Below are 14,083 nucleotides of genomic sequence, written 5' to 3' on the forward strand. Positions count from 1 at the left end.
AGGATGGGGTTACTTTTCTCTGATTAAAGGCAGTGTTTTTGTGAATAAGTTCCCCTGAATGAATTACAGGTGTAAGCCTCATTCAAGGCTGACTTGCTCCCTCTTGTGCCCATAGTCAAGATGTTTACATTCTTTCTGAAATGTGGAATTAATACTGTTATACCGTGATGGTAGGAGATTTGCAGATGAGTTGGTCATCTGGTCTCTTTGTTTTTCTTTGTAAAGCTAGCAGTGTTTTATTTTTTCTTGCATGTGTTTCTTTTTTTTTAAGTCTCTCTCTCTCTCTCTCTCTCTCTCTCTCTCTCTCTCTTTTTAATTAAACTCTGTACCCAGCATGGGGCTTGAACTCATGACCCTGAGATCAAGAGTCACATGTTCTACCGACTAAGCCAGCCAGGGGCCCCCTGGATATGTTTCTAATGCCCTAATGTTTTTGTTTTAAATTTAGGAGAGAAAGACTTTTTTTTTTTTTTTTTTTTTTGCTTTTGAACATATTATTGTGCCTTTATTTTTTAAAAACTTTGTTTTTAATTGAAGTATAGTTGACACAATGTTACATTAGGTTCAGGTATACAACATAGTGATTTGAGGACTCTACACATTATCACCCCAAGTATAGCTACCATCTGTCACCATACAGTGCTATTATAATACCATTCCCTGTATTCCCTATGCTGTACCTTTCATCTCCTTGACTTATTCATTCCATAACTGGAAGCCTGTACCTCCCACTCCCCTTCATCCATTTTGCCCAGTGTCTCCACTCCCCTCCCTTCTATGAGTTTGTTCTCTGTATTTATGGGTCTGTTTATGCTTTTTGTTTGTTTATTTTTTAGATTCTACATTTACGTGATATCATATGGTATTTGTCTTTAGGAGAGAAAGACCTTTGGTCTAGGTAATAGGTACTTAAATTTAAATCTGAGGAATTTATTAGCTAGTTACATCTGGACACTTTCCGTTGTCTTTTACTCTGGGATGACTTTTTTTCCCCCTAAGTTCCTTTATTCTGAGAGAGAGAGAGAGAGAGAGGGGGAGAGTGTGCATGAACACAACGTGGGGGGGGAGGGGGTGCGGAGAGAGAGAGAGAGAGAGAGAGAGAGAGAGAGAGAGAGAGAGGATATGAATGAATCCCAAGTAGGCTCTGTGCTGACAGTGTGGACTTTGAGATCATGGCCTGAGCTGAAATAAAGAGTCGGCTGCTTAGCCAACTAAACCACTCAGGTGCCTCGATTTTTAAGGAATTTTAAATGGAATGCACACATTAAAAAAAAAACAAAACATAAAACCTTAGGAGCAACAGGTAGTTTAAAATCTGTTTTAAATGTTACAAAAGTAGGGGTGCCTGGCTGGCTCAGTCAGTAGAGCATGTAATGCTTGATCTTGGGGTTGTAAGTTTGAGCCCCACATTGGGTGTAGAGATTACTTACAAATAAAATCTTTAAAAAAATTACAAAAGTAGTATTTTCATTTAAAAAAGAGTAAAAATTCTTTTCACTTGCTTTTTTTTTCCTTTCTCCTAAATTCTAAATCCTTTAGCAGAGGTAATTGTGGTTAACAGTTTACAGTGAAGTTTTCCAAAACTTTTTTCCTGTACATTTACAAACCTGTGCACACACAGAATGCAGCTGTAACACTAAGGGAAACCTCAGGGATTTACTATTTCATAAATGTAGACTTATACTGAGGGAAGTCTAAGGGAGCTTGCAGAAGCTTTCACTGATAATCAAACCATGCTTCACAGCACTGTCTTTACCCTAGTTCCTTGCAGAATTCTCTATCTCCCGGTCATTTGTTATCTTTTAGATTCTCATGCAGTTACTAGTTAGTACATTGCCAATTCTGATCTAGGTTTCCTCCTCTCATTCCCAAGCTTTTCTGTCTTATCCCCTAGGTTTTCTCCTCTGTGATCAGGAAACTCCTCTATCTTACTCTATCTTATCAACCTGTTCTGAGAATGTTTATTTCCTTGCCTTATCTAAAATTGGGCATTCCCCCACTGCTTCCCCCCCCCCCCCCCCCATACCACATTCTCCATAGCTACCTTCCATGGTTTGGCAACTTTTTTCCCTTTACACCCTATATACTTAAGCACTAGGAAGTGTTTGATGTTGTCCTTGCTTTCTGTTGCCTCATCCAGACCATTAATACTCCCTTTTCCAGCTAAAGTCTTTGTCCTTTGAAGTTCATTTCTCTGATCCTTCCCAGTTATGATATTGTTCTCATTCATTGATGATTGGAGTTCTTAATTATAAATTTAAGCTCTTCTTCTGTTGACACTCTTAGTAAGATCAGTTGACATTTATATAGATGAGTCATCCAAAACCTTGGCCTCTCAGTTTCTTGATTTCTTTATCTGCAGTGACCGTTGTCTTTATTTTCCTTTAGCCATTTGCTTCTTTGATCACAGACTGGACCCTTGTCCTTGCCAATACCGGAAATTATACTACTTTTGAAATCTTAACTTAAACCGGTTCTACCCTTTGCCCACCTCCACCTATTCTATTCTTCAAGTTCACTACTACAGTTTTCTGATCTATCAAGACTTATTTCTTCTTGATTCCATAATATCCTCACTATTTATCCCATTAGCACCCTCCTAGGCTCAGACCTAGGTTTTTATTGTCCATTATTCAGTTGCTTCTCAGCACATGCTCTTGGCTCTTTAGTTTCTCCTTACTTGGGTAAAAGCTGATTGCTTCTTCTCTGCTAGGAGATGGGATCTAATTGCTTACTCCCCATTGCTTCATCCAGACAGTTACTTGCTTATTCCACATTGCTTCATCCAGACCATAATTTCCTTCCTCTTTGCTGAAGAAAATCACCCAACTTAGTTCCAGTGTAAATTTATGACCATAAACCTTGGCAATTTTGCTAGGTTTAGTTATGTATAATTATTGCATTGAAGTTTATAGGGTGTAATCAAAAAACAACTTTTTTCCCGTGTTGCCTGTTCAAAACTTCCCTGGGACTGATTCTTTCCCTCACCTTGTACAGGTTCAGAGTCCCCAGGTCACTTCAAATTTTAAAAACAATCTAATTTTTTTTTAAGTTTTTATTTTAATTCCAGTTAGGTAGCATACAGTGTTGGATTAGTTTCAGGTATATGATACAGCTATTCAACAATTCTGCATCATCTGGTGCTCATCACAAGTGTACTTCTTTTAAAATTTTTTTTGATGTAACTGTAACTTTATTCTTTACAAGGTTATATTTATTTCAGGTATGCAGTATAGTGTGATTCAACAGTTCCATACATCATCCCAAACAAATCCCATCACCTATTTAACCCATCCCCGCTCCCACCTCTCCTCTGGTAACCATCAGTTTGTTCTCTATAGTTAAGAATCTGTTTCTTGGTTTATCTCTCTTTTTCCCTGTGCTCATTTGTTTTGTTTCTTAAATTCCACATGAGTGAAATCCTATGGTATTTGTTTTTCTCTGATTTATTTCTCTTAGCATTATACTCTGTAGCTTCATCCGTGTCATTGCATATGACAAGATTTCATTCTTTTTTTGTGGTTGAATAATATTCCATTGTGTATATATACATCTTTATCCATTCATTAATCGATGGGTACTTGAGCTGCTTCCATAATTTGGGTATTGTAGATAATGCTGCTATGTATCCCTTTGAATTAGTGTTTCTGTATTTTTTGGGTAAATACTCAGTGCCATTGCTGGACCATGGGATAGTTCTGTTTTTAACTTTTTGAGGAATCTCCATACTGTTTTCCATAGTGGCTGCACCAGTTTGCATTCCAGCAATCTAATTTCAATAATTAAAATGTCAAGGCCTATTTAATATTCCAAACTTCATTTATATGTAAGGTTTTCTCTTTCCTCAGTTGGTCCTGCCTCAGGCTTGGGAAGAGGTGGTTAGGGTGGACATTGCAGGTTGTTTCCAGATTTTTTCTGTTAAAATAGTGCTGCAGTAAATATCCTTGAGGAGGCGGAATAGTTTAGAATGAGCAGTGGTGCTGGAGGTTTGAATCCCAGCTCTACTTTATTAACCTGTGTAACTTTGGACAAACTACTCAATCTCCCTATACCTCAGTTTCCTTATCTATAAAATGGGGAAAATAAGTGTCTTCCTGAGAGTTTACTATGTGGATTAAAAATAGATTAATATGTAGAACCCTTAGAATATCTGTCATAAGTAGGTCTTTGCATTTATACAGATCTTTCTTTTGGATGATTAAGTTTTTATAATAGTGATTTTTGTACTTAATTATTTGTAAATACCAGTAAACAAAAATTGCCCTTTGGTATGTTATAACTTATTAATCTTTATCTGTTTTCTGTTTTTTCTTATACTATTTATGATTACCTAATATAAATCTTTATGGTTAATGCCACTGGTATGGTCTAATGCTACTGCTCACCATATTTTACACATAGGGACCCTTCTTGCATTTTTTTTTTTTTTTTAATCTATACACGGAGCTGATTAAGTATAGTCTATGAAGGCTTAAGATTTTTGGCTCCTGATACCTATGTAAGTAAAAATATGTATTGTAAGATATACTGTGGCTTAATTAGCAATGATAATGATGTTAACAGTTTAAAGTAACAGTAATAATAATTTCCATTCTTATATGGTACCTACTACTTCAAAGCTTAATATTTGCAAGGTGCTCTCAGATCCATATCACTAGTAATCCTGTCTGTTATAATACCTTACGGTTAACAACATAGCAAATTTACATGTTATTAATTTCTCAGTGTAACTCTGAAATAGGTAAGGTAAATAATACCTTAGTATACGTCAGTATAACAAATGAAAGTGAGGTTAAGTGATTTGCTAAAGATAGCATAGCTAGTAAGCAGTAGAGCCAGACTTGAACCTAACTTCTTACTTTAAGTTTCTATACGAGAACCATAATGAGTGAGTTATGTGTTCCTGGATATCTGTGGTTCTCAGTCAGAGGCAATTTTGCCCCCAGGGGGACATTTGACAATGTTTGGAGATATCTTTGGTTGTCATAACCAGGGAGGAGGAATGCTACTAGCATATAGTGGGTAGAGGCCAGGGAGACTGTTAAACATCCTACGATGCACAGGAAAGTTCCTTACAATAAAGAATTATCTGGCCCAAAATGTCAAAAGTACTGAGTTTGAGAAATTATGTTTTACAGTGATCATTGATGACATAGGACAAAAACTAAATTTTAGTTTGGTAAGATTTTACCGATAAACGGATTTATTTCAAACTTCAGTTTCTTCACATCTTCAGCTCTTCTTAGATTCAGGTTATAAAGCTCGACAGTACTCTACAAGCGAAATGTATACACTGAATCAAGAGAAATTAAAGATAGGATGAGGTTGAAATTGGAGCAAATCTAATCACCAAAATCTTTCAAAGGAGGACACCTGTTCAAAGGCCTTAAGTTTATTATTTATTTTCCTAGGTTGTTTCCCAGGGGGTGTGCACTGGGTTTCAGTTGGGAAACAAGACAAGTCTGGGCTTCTGATGAAACTGCAGAATCTTTGCGCACGGTTGGATCAGGATGAGAGTTTCTCCCAGAGGCTTCCACTCAATATTGAAGAGGCTAAAGACCGCCTTCGCATTCTGATGCTGCGTAAACACCCACGGTACAGATAGAAAAATTTAATGTATGAAGTCCCAATGAGACTTAACTGCTGACAGTTTGAGAACATCATACCCTTTTCTTGCTCCTCAGTAGAGATCTAAGAATGAACCGTTGCTTTTCTGCTGTTCTTTGTCTTGTATTAAAACAAAAGTGGCTGCCACTGGGCAAAAATTGCTACTTTTCTTTGCATTCTACTACTATGTCTCTTATCTACCACTGGGGTGCTCAAGAAGTATTTCTTAAGAAGGTGAGTTGGTTAGCGATCTTTGCTAGAAAATGCAAGCTTCTTACCTTGAATCCATTCTTTTTATTTTTTTATGTTTATTTTTAGAGAGCGAGCATATGTGTGCACCAGTGTGTGTGCCAGCAGGGGAGGGGCAATGAGAGGGGGAGGGAGAGAAAGAGAGAGAGAATCCCAAGCAGGCTCCACACCCAGCACAGAGCCAGATGCAGGGCTTGATCTCATGACTATGACATCATGACCTGAGCTGAAATCAAGAGTCAGAAGCTTAACCAGCTGAGCTACCCAGGTGCTCCTGAATCTGTTGTTTCTGATGGATAACATTGAACAAGAGACCGAATAAATATAGGCACCTGGTAAAAGGGTTATTTATTTAATGGGACCCTTCTGTTTTGTATTAACTTTTGGATATATGTATATCTAACTTTTCTACTTCCATGTACTTCAAGAGTGTGTTTTGTTTGTTTATTTAAATAATTCATTCAATAAATAAGATTATAATTATGTGCCAGGCGCTGTTATCAACTGTTTTGCAATTTTCATTAGCCAGAAGGGAGACAATAGTGTGGTTGCTGCTTATGTTAACAATATAATCATCAATAGTTAACCAGCTGGGATTCAGTCATCACTTTGATTTCCCTGATCTAACAACCATTCTTTCATTGGTTCATTTAACCAACATTGAGTGTTCTGCCAGGTTCTGGGTCAAGTGTTGCAAGTACAATGATGAATAAAGCCTTCCTTGGGAGTTCAGCAGTAAATTGGGTGAGAATTAGGTAATGGCTCTGGACTTTTTTTTAATGCTGCAGTGTAGCTGATGATGCAGTACACTTTCATATGTAACAGTGGTGAGTATGGCAGTGATTCTTAAATTGGTAAGGGATTAATATCAGAATATTGAGTGAGAGTAGTAATTTGGGAAAAGCTTCGTAGTTGATTCTTAATGGATGCATAATACAGAGAACAAGCTCCCTTCTCTCTGGCTTCTTTCTCTTCCAGATCCCTCTGTTATTGCCCCCTTCCCTTGATAGTCACTGGTATCTATTTTCCTGGAGGAAATGGGATTGAGACCACTAACTAATACTCTTTTCTTGTGTAGTAACTTCTCCCTAGTTCTGCTTCCCTTCCCTATGAAAGTAAAAGTGATTTCTGTTTAGGAAAATACTGTAAATGCTAACACATGTATCAGGCCATGGCTTGTAAAGTCATTCATTTTGTTTTATTTTTTAAATTGTTTTAAAATTTATTTTTTAATTTAATTTTTAGAAAGTGTGTGTGTGGATGTGTATGAGTGGGGGAGGGGCAGAGAGAGAGAGAATCCCAAGCAGGATCTGTGCTGTGAGTGCAGAGACTGACATGAGGCTCAGTCTCACCAACTGAGAGATCATGGTCTAAGCTGAAATCAAGTGTAGGATGCTTAGCTGACTGAGACACCCAGGCACCCTGTCATTCGTTTTGTTTATCAACATCATTGTGGTTTATGCTTTGGCAATTTGCCAGGCTGTATGTGTACCCAGAGTCTTTTTTTGTAATGCACAGAAGTGATGTGCCATTAGTATAAAAATGCTAGTGTATAATTACCCTATCAGCTTTTAGTTGTATTTTTTTCTCTGTATGTTCTGCTGAGTTCAAAAAAGTTTTTGGAGAAACCAATTAAGAATTGGCACAGAGGTTCATTAGGAATAAATAAACTGACTTATAGATGGAAAAAACCCCCACTAGTGTACCAAATGAAAGGTAATATTCTTGCTAGTGCATTATGTTAGAACATATGAAATTGCTAGTTTTGTAGGTAAAAAAAAAGGCTAAAATGGTCATTGTTATATGATTGATTCTAATGCTAACCTTGAGCTCATTTCTCATTTGGTTTTGGTACTTAAAGACTAAATTAGAAAAACCTCATTACTTGGAAACTTCTTTTAAGGCACTTGGTAACCACTTTTTAATACCTACACGGTTCTGTTTTTATAGGTTTCTTAACTTTAATATGCATTCATTGGGGTGCCTGCATGGCTCAGTTAAGTTTCCGACTCTTGATTTTGGCTCAGGTCATGATCTCACAGTTCATGAGACTGAGCCTGCCAGTGTGGGGCCTGCTTGGGATTCTCTCTCTCCCTCTCTCTGCCTCTCCTTCTCCTCTGCGCACACACACTCTCTCTCTCTCAAAATAAATAAGTAAACTTAAGAAAATAATAAAATGCATTCATTGTTTTGGGTTGGAAGAGAGGAAAGTCTAATTTTTTTTCCCTTATTTGTATCAGTATATTGTGAAACGAATATAGCAAAGGGGAGGAGCCATGAAATACATATCTTTTATTTTGTAAATTTTAAAAGACCTTAGAAGGAAGCTTTAAATAAATGTCATTAGTGACTTAATACAAGTTTTTGTTTTTTTAAAATTAGGTCTCTGTTGATCTTGGATGATGTTTGGGATCCTTGGGTATTAAAAGCTTTTGACAATCAGTGTCAGATTCTTATTACAACCAGAGACAAGAGTGTTACAGATTCAGTAATGGGTAAGGGTTAATATGCTTTTTACTACCTTTATGTTTTAATTCAATTAGATTTATATATATTTTAACCAAATTACTTATATCGTGTGATTTTGTTACAGGCCCTAAATATGTAGTCTCTGTGGAGAGTGGCTTAGGAAAAGAAAAAGGACTTGAAATTTTATCCCTTTTTGTTAATATGAAGAAAGCAGATTTGCCAGAACAAGCTCACAGTATTATAAAAGAATGTAAAGGTATGGTTATTTATTTTGTGTATGAGAGGGTTATAGAGATACTAATTTTATCCTTTTGTAAATTAAGCTAATAAGTATGACAATTTAGCACATGAACATCCAGAAACTTTACTAGAATATTGTATTCTAGAACCTAGAGTATTTTAGGTTTTTCTTTGATACCCTAAATAGATAATAATATTTTGGTATTCATTTATTCATTAAAATAATATTTAATGAACACCCATGATATGTTAGTGGGAGACATTAGATAAAGACATGACTTTGTCAAAGAATAAAAAAATATGAGAATCAGAGTTTTAATTTTTTTTGGTTGATTTTATAAAAATAGTATTCTAATTTTGTATGTAACATGGTGTTCTCTTAATTTGCATTTTTTATGAAGTTAAGTGAAGTTAAACCTTTTACTTGTTTATTGAATATTTGCATTTTAAGAAATTATCCTTCACTCACTTTTCTTTGTGATAGCAGATTTTTAATTGACTTTTGGCACTCTATTGAAGCTATTAGCTCTTTGCCATTTTTTGTAAATACTTTCCCCAGTTTTTTGTCTGCTTTTTAATTTCATTTGTAGTATTTTATTTGACATACAGAAATTTAAAATTGTAAATAGTCCTATCAGTTCTTAAGATTATTTCTTCCACTGTTGTTAATGCTTCAACAGACCTTGTTTTTTCATTCTGCTATCAGATAGTTCGTTTTGAGCTAATCGACTTAAAAAAATTTTTTTTTGAATGTTTGTTTATTTTTGAGAGAGAGAGACAGAGCATGAGCAGGGGAGAGGCAGAGAGAGAGGGAGACACAGAATCCTAAGCAGGCTGCAGGCTCCAGGCTCCGAGCTGTCAGCACAGAGCCTGACGTGGGGCTTGAACTCACGAGCTGTGAGATCATGACCTGAGCCGAAGTTGGGCGCTCAACCGACTGAGTCACCCAGGTGCCCCTGAGCTAATTGACTTTTAAAAAATATCTTAGAAAAGAATACTTCATTTGTATTCTAATTGTGAAGGTGATGTTTGTCCATTTTGAAACATTTATTATTTTTTAAATTTTTTTCAAGACTTAAAAAAATTTAAAAAAAAATTTTTTTTTTTTTTTAAACATTTATTTATTTTTGAGACAGAGAGAGACAGAGCATGAACAGGGGAGGGGCAGAGAGAGAGGGAGACACAGAATCCGAAGCAGGCTCCAGGCTCTGAGCTGTCAGCACAGAGCCTGATGCGAGGCTTGAACTCACAAGCTGCGAGATCATGATCTGAGCCTAAGTCTGACGCTCAGCCAACTGAGCCATCCAGATGCCCCTATTTTGAAACATTTAAAAGATGTGTGAAATGATAAAGAAAAAAGAGAAATTATCCATAAACCTGATAATTATTATCATCACGAGAGTATTTCAGTCTTTTAGGACATATAAAACTTTGAAAAAAATATTCAGATTACAATGGTATGCATAATTTGAATCTTGTCTTTTTTCATATAACAAATCTTGAATATTATGTCATTAACTATGTTTTGAAAAAAGTTATTAGTGGCATAATATTGTGATAACTTCAATTTATTCAGTCATTTCTCTATTGTTGTTTAAGATTTTTCACTATTTCAGGGGCACCTGGGTGGCTTATTTGGGTAGGTGACCAACTCTTGATTTCGGCTCAGGTCTTTATCTCATGGTTTGTGAGTTCAAGTCCCACATCTGCTCCATGCACTGATAGTGCAGAGGGAGCCTTCTTGGGATTCTCTTCCTCCTTGCCCCCCACAAATAAATAAATACATTTAAAAAAAAAGATTTTTTAGTATTAAAAATTTTTTTTTTAAATCTTTATTTTTGAGAGAGAGATAGAGTATGAGCAGGGGAGGAGCTGAGGGGAGGGAGACACAGAATCGAAAGCAGGCTCTAGGCCCTGAGCTGTTAGCACAGAGCCTGATGCGAGACCCAAACTCACAAACTTTGAGTTTAACCGACTGAGCCACCCAGGCGCCCCAGATTTTTCACTATTTTAAATAATGCTGTGTTGAGGGACACCTGGGTGGCTCAGTTGGTTAAATGTCCAACTTCAGCTCAGGTCACAATCTCATAGTTTGTGAGTTCAAAGCCTTTGCATCAGGCTCTGTGTTGACAGTGAGGAGCCTGGAGCTTGCTTTGAGTTCTGCGTCTTCCTCTGTCTCTGCCGTCCCCCCCCCCCTTCCTGCTCACACTCTGTCTCTCTCTCAAAAATAAACATTAGAAAAGTAAAAAATAAATAAATAATGCTGTGATGGATATCCTTAAAGGAAATATTTCTTATTTCTAATGCCTTCTTTAGAATAAATGCATAAAGTGAATCCAAGTTTTATAAATATTTTAAGGCTTTGGGTAACATGCAGCAGAAATTGTTTTTTAAGAATAATGTGACTCTTAGTGGTAATTTTGAAATGACACAGTATTAACCCAGTGACTTTGTTTTTTGTTTTGTTTTATTTTTAGGTTCTCCTCTTGTAGTGTCTTTAATTGGTGCACTTTTACGTGATTTTCCCAACCGTTGGGATTACTACCTTAGGCAACTTCAGAATAAGCAATTTAAGAGAATAAGGAAATCTTCATTTTATGATTATGAGGCTCTGGATGAAGCCATGTCTATAAGTGTTGAAATGCTCAGAGAGGACATCAAAGATTATTACACAGATCTTTCCATCCTTCAAAAGGATGTTAAGGTGCCTACAAAGGTAATAGAAGGACCAGCAATCCTCATCATTGGGTATTTTTGACATGGAACTTTTGATATAGTACCAAGGATGTTGTTATAGAGGATATTGGAAGGTTAAGACCCATGTCACTGAGGAGGTGTGGGGGATGTAAAAATCCTACTGCTCTTAGTCTCCATCAAGAGCTTGGTGTTGAACTCAGATTAGTTTCCTATTTCTCAGTTCTAGTGAAGCTGGAGAAGCATCTGACTTTGTTATCTCTCTTTTCTATCTTGACAAATAGTTGAGCTTCTTCATATGAAATTGAGATGCTGTTATTCAGGGCTTTATGATATGATTTGTGTGTATGTTTATGTGTGTTAACATCTTATCTGCAATCCTGGTAATTGTAATTTTGTGATACATTAAATGCTTAAAATGATTCCCAGGTGTTATGTATTCTCTGGGACATGGAAACTGAAGAAGTTGAAGACATACTGCAGGAGTTTGTTAATAAGTCTCTCTTATTCTGTGATCGGAATGGAAAATCATTTTGTTATTATTTACATGATCTTCAAGTAGATTTCCTTATAGAAAAGAATCGCAACCAGCTTCAGGTACTTGCATCTCTGTGCATTTTTTTTTTTTTAATTTTTAACTTTGAAATTTTAGGGTTATAGAAGTTGCAAAACTGTCTTTAGGGTTAAAGAGAGTTTTATGCATGTACCTTCATCTAGCTTCCCCCAGTGTTAACATCTTATGTAACTATAATAAAACCAAAAAATTAACAATCACAGGATATTGTTAGCTAACCTACAGATTTTATTTGGATTTCACCAGCTTTCCCACTAATGCCCTTCTTGTGGTTCAGATCAAGACCCCATATTGCATAATAATTGTCATGTTTCCCTGGTTTCCTCAAATCTATGAAAATTTCTTGGCTTTCTTTATCTTTCATGGTTACTTTTGAAGAGTACTACTCAGTTATTTTGTATAGAGTCTCTTAGTTTCGTTTGTCTGATTGTTTCTCCTGGCTATATTAAGGTTATATTTTTTTGTCAAGAATACCACAAAAGTTATGTTGTGTCTTCAGTGCATCATATTAGGAAGTCGATATTTCTTATTGTCAGTGATGTTAATGTTGATCACTTGGTTAAAGTGGTACCTGCTAGTTTCTCCAGTGTAAAGCTACTATCTTTTCCTTTTGTAATTAAGTATTTTCTGGGTTGATTCTCTGCACATTTTTAAATAACTTTGTAAGCTATAGTGATGTTTAGGTTATGAAATTGTTTCTGTCCTCTAAAATGTTTCATTTGTGTTTCAGGATCTACATAAGAAGTTAGTCACTCAGTTCCAGAGACATCACCAGCCACATACTCTTTCACCAGATCAGGAGGACTGCATGTATTGGTACAATTTTCTGGCTTACCACATGGCTAGTGCTAACATGCACAAAGTAAGATGACCCATTTAAAAATTACTATTTTTTATCTCACTTTTATTTCATCCTATGTTTAGAATTTTCTTTTACCTGTAAAAATAAGATTAAAGTCTATGTAAGTATTTTTGTTTTTGTTACTCTTTTTACCTACAGTGATTTAAAAAGGTACCTTAGTAAATCTAGTAAATGAACCACCTAAAAATTCACTCTTTTCTTACCAGTAGCTTTCTTTTTTGGGCAGTATGGATTTTAAACTTTGAGAGGAATGAAGAATGGGAAAGTATATTCATTCATTCAGCAAATATTTATTGAGTGCCTGTTAGGTACTGGTATTGTTTTCCATTGTGAGCATATACCATAGGCACAAAGTCCCTGCTCTCGTTGAGTTTACATTTTCTAGGGAGACCAATAGTGGACAAATAAATTTATGCTATTTTGGGAGTAGTAAGTGCTCAGAGAAAGAAAAAAGCATGGAAAGAGAAAGTGATGGTACAGAATCATCATGATTTGTTGATGGAATTGGTGTGTATTACAAGATTACTCCAGACTTGTACAACAGAAAGAATGGAGTTGATATGAACTGAGATTCGGATGTCTGTCAGGGGGTGAAGGGAGTGTTAGGAACTCATTTTGAATATACTGCTTCTTATACTTTTAAGACATCTGACTGGAAATAATGAATATGTAGTTGGATATATGAATATGAATTTCTGGGGAAAAATTATAGATTAACATAATTTTAATATAACTTAATTTAACGTATCCATAACATTATGGATAACATTTGGGTATCATCACCACATAGATGATATTTGAAGTCATTACTTCAACTAATTCAAAATGTTAACATTTTGGAAAACTGTATGTACTTTGAGTAATTTGTCTATGCTTAGATATGTTATCTCTTGGTTAAAAAAAGGGTGTATTGTTGTACCCTGTTTTTTTTCACCTAGCAAAATACAGTTTACATTTAATAATCTGCATTGGAATGAAGATATTCTGATAAATATCTGTGCCAAATTTGCTTTAATTGTTGCACATTTAGGTTTTCAGATTTTTGCCTTTATGATGCTTTAATGAACAATCTTGCTTGTCTTTGTACCTACATTATTTCCTTCAAAAATTTTTTTGAAGTGGGATTATTGGGTCAGTGCATCTTTTTAAAATTTGGCATGTCTGATAGTGTGACAGGATTCAGTTTTTTCTCACCATTTTAGACTTTTTTTCCTGATTTTTAAAGGTAATTTCTAATATTTAATGTTTTTCATTGGAAAACTTTAGGAAAACTAAAAAGAAAATGAAGATGGCAATTGTTAATGCTTTTTTGTATAATTTTCTAAGTTGTTCTGCCCAGATACATATACTTATTCTTTAAAACGAAAATAGGATCATAATAGAAATAG

The 14,083-nt window shown here is 35.6% G+C and overlaps 1 protein-coding gene across 9 annotated transcripts in view; it reads left to right on the forward strand.

The window, feature by feature from the left end:
* APAF1 (apoptotic peptidase activating factor 1) overlaps positions 1-14,083 on the forward strand; it is an 89,178-nt gene that overhangs the window by 12,210 nt on the left and 62,885 nt on the right. For all 9 annotated transcript variants that reach the window (XM_042947468.1, XM_042947467.1, XM_042947469.1 and 6 more), the window contains exons 5-10: positions 5,412-5,595; positions 8,239-8,351; positions 8,450-8,581; positions 11,043-11,281; positions 11,689-11,856; positions 12,564-12,695. In XM_042947468.1, the coding sequence (XP_042803402.1) occupies positions 5,412-5,595; positions 8,239-8,351; positions 8,450-8,581; positions 11,043-11,281; positions 11,689-11,856; positions 12,564-12,695 (968 nt within the window). The remainder of the gene's footprint in view (positions 1-5,411; positions 5,596-8,238; positions 8,352-8,449; positions 8,582-11,042; positions 11,282-11,688; positions 11,857-12,563; positions 12,696-14,083) is intronic.

The sequence above is a fragment of the Panthera leo genome, chromosome B4, assembly GCF_018350215.1.
Source record: "Panthera leo isolate Ple1 chromosome B4, P.leo_Ple1_pat1.1, whole genome shotgun sequence".
Lineage (NCBI taxonomy): Eukaryota > Metazoa > Chordata > Mammalia > Carnivora > Felidae > Panthera > Panthera leo.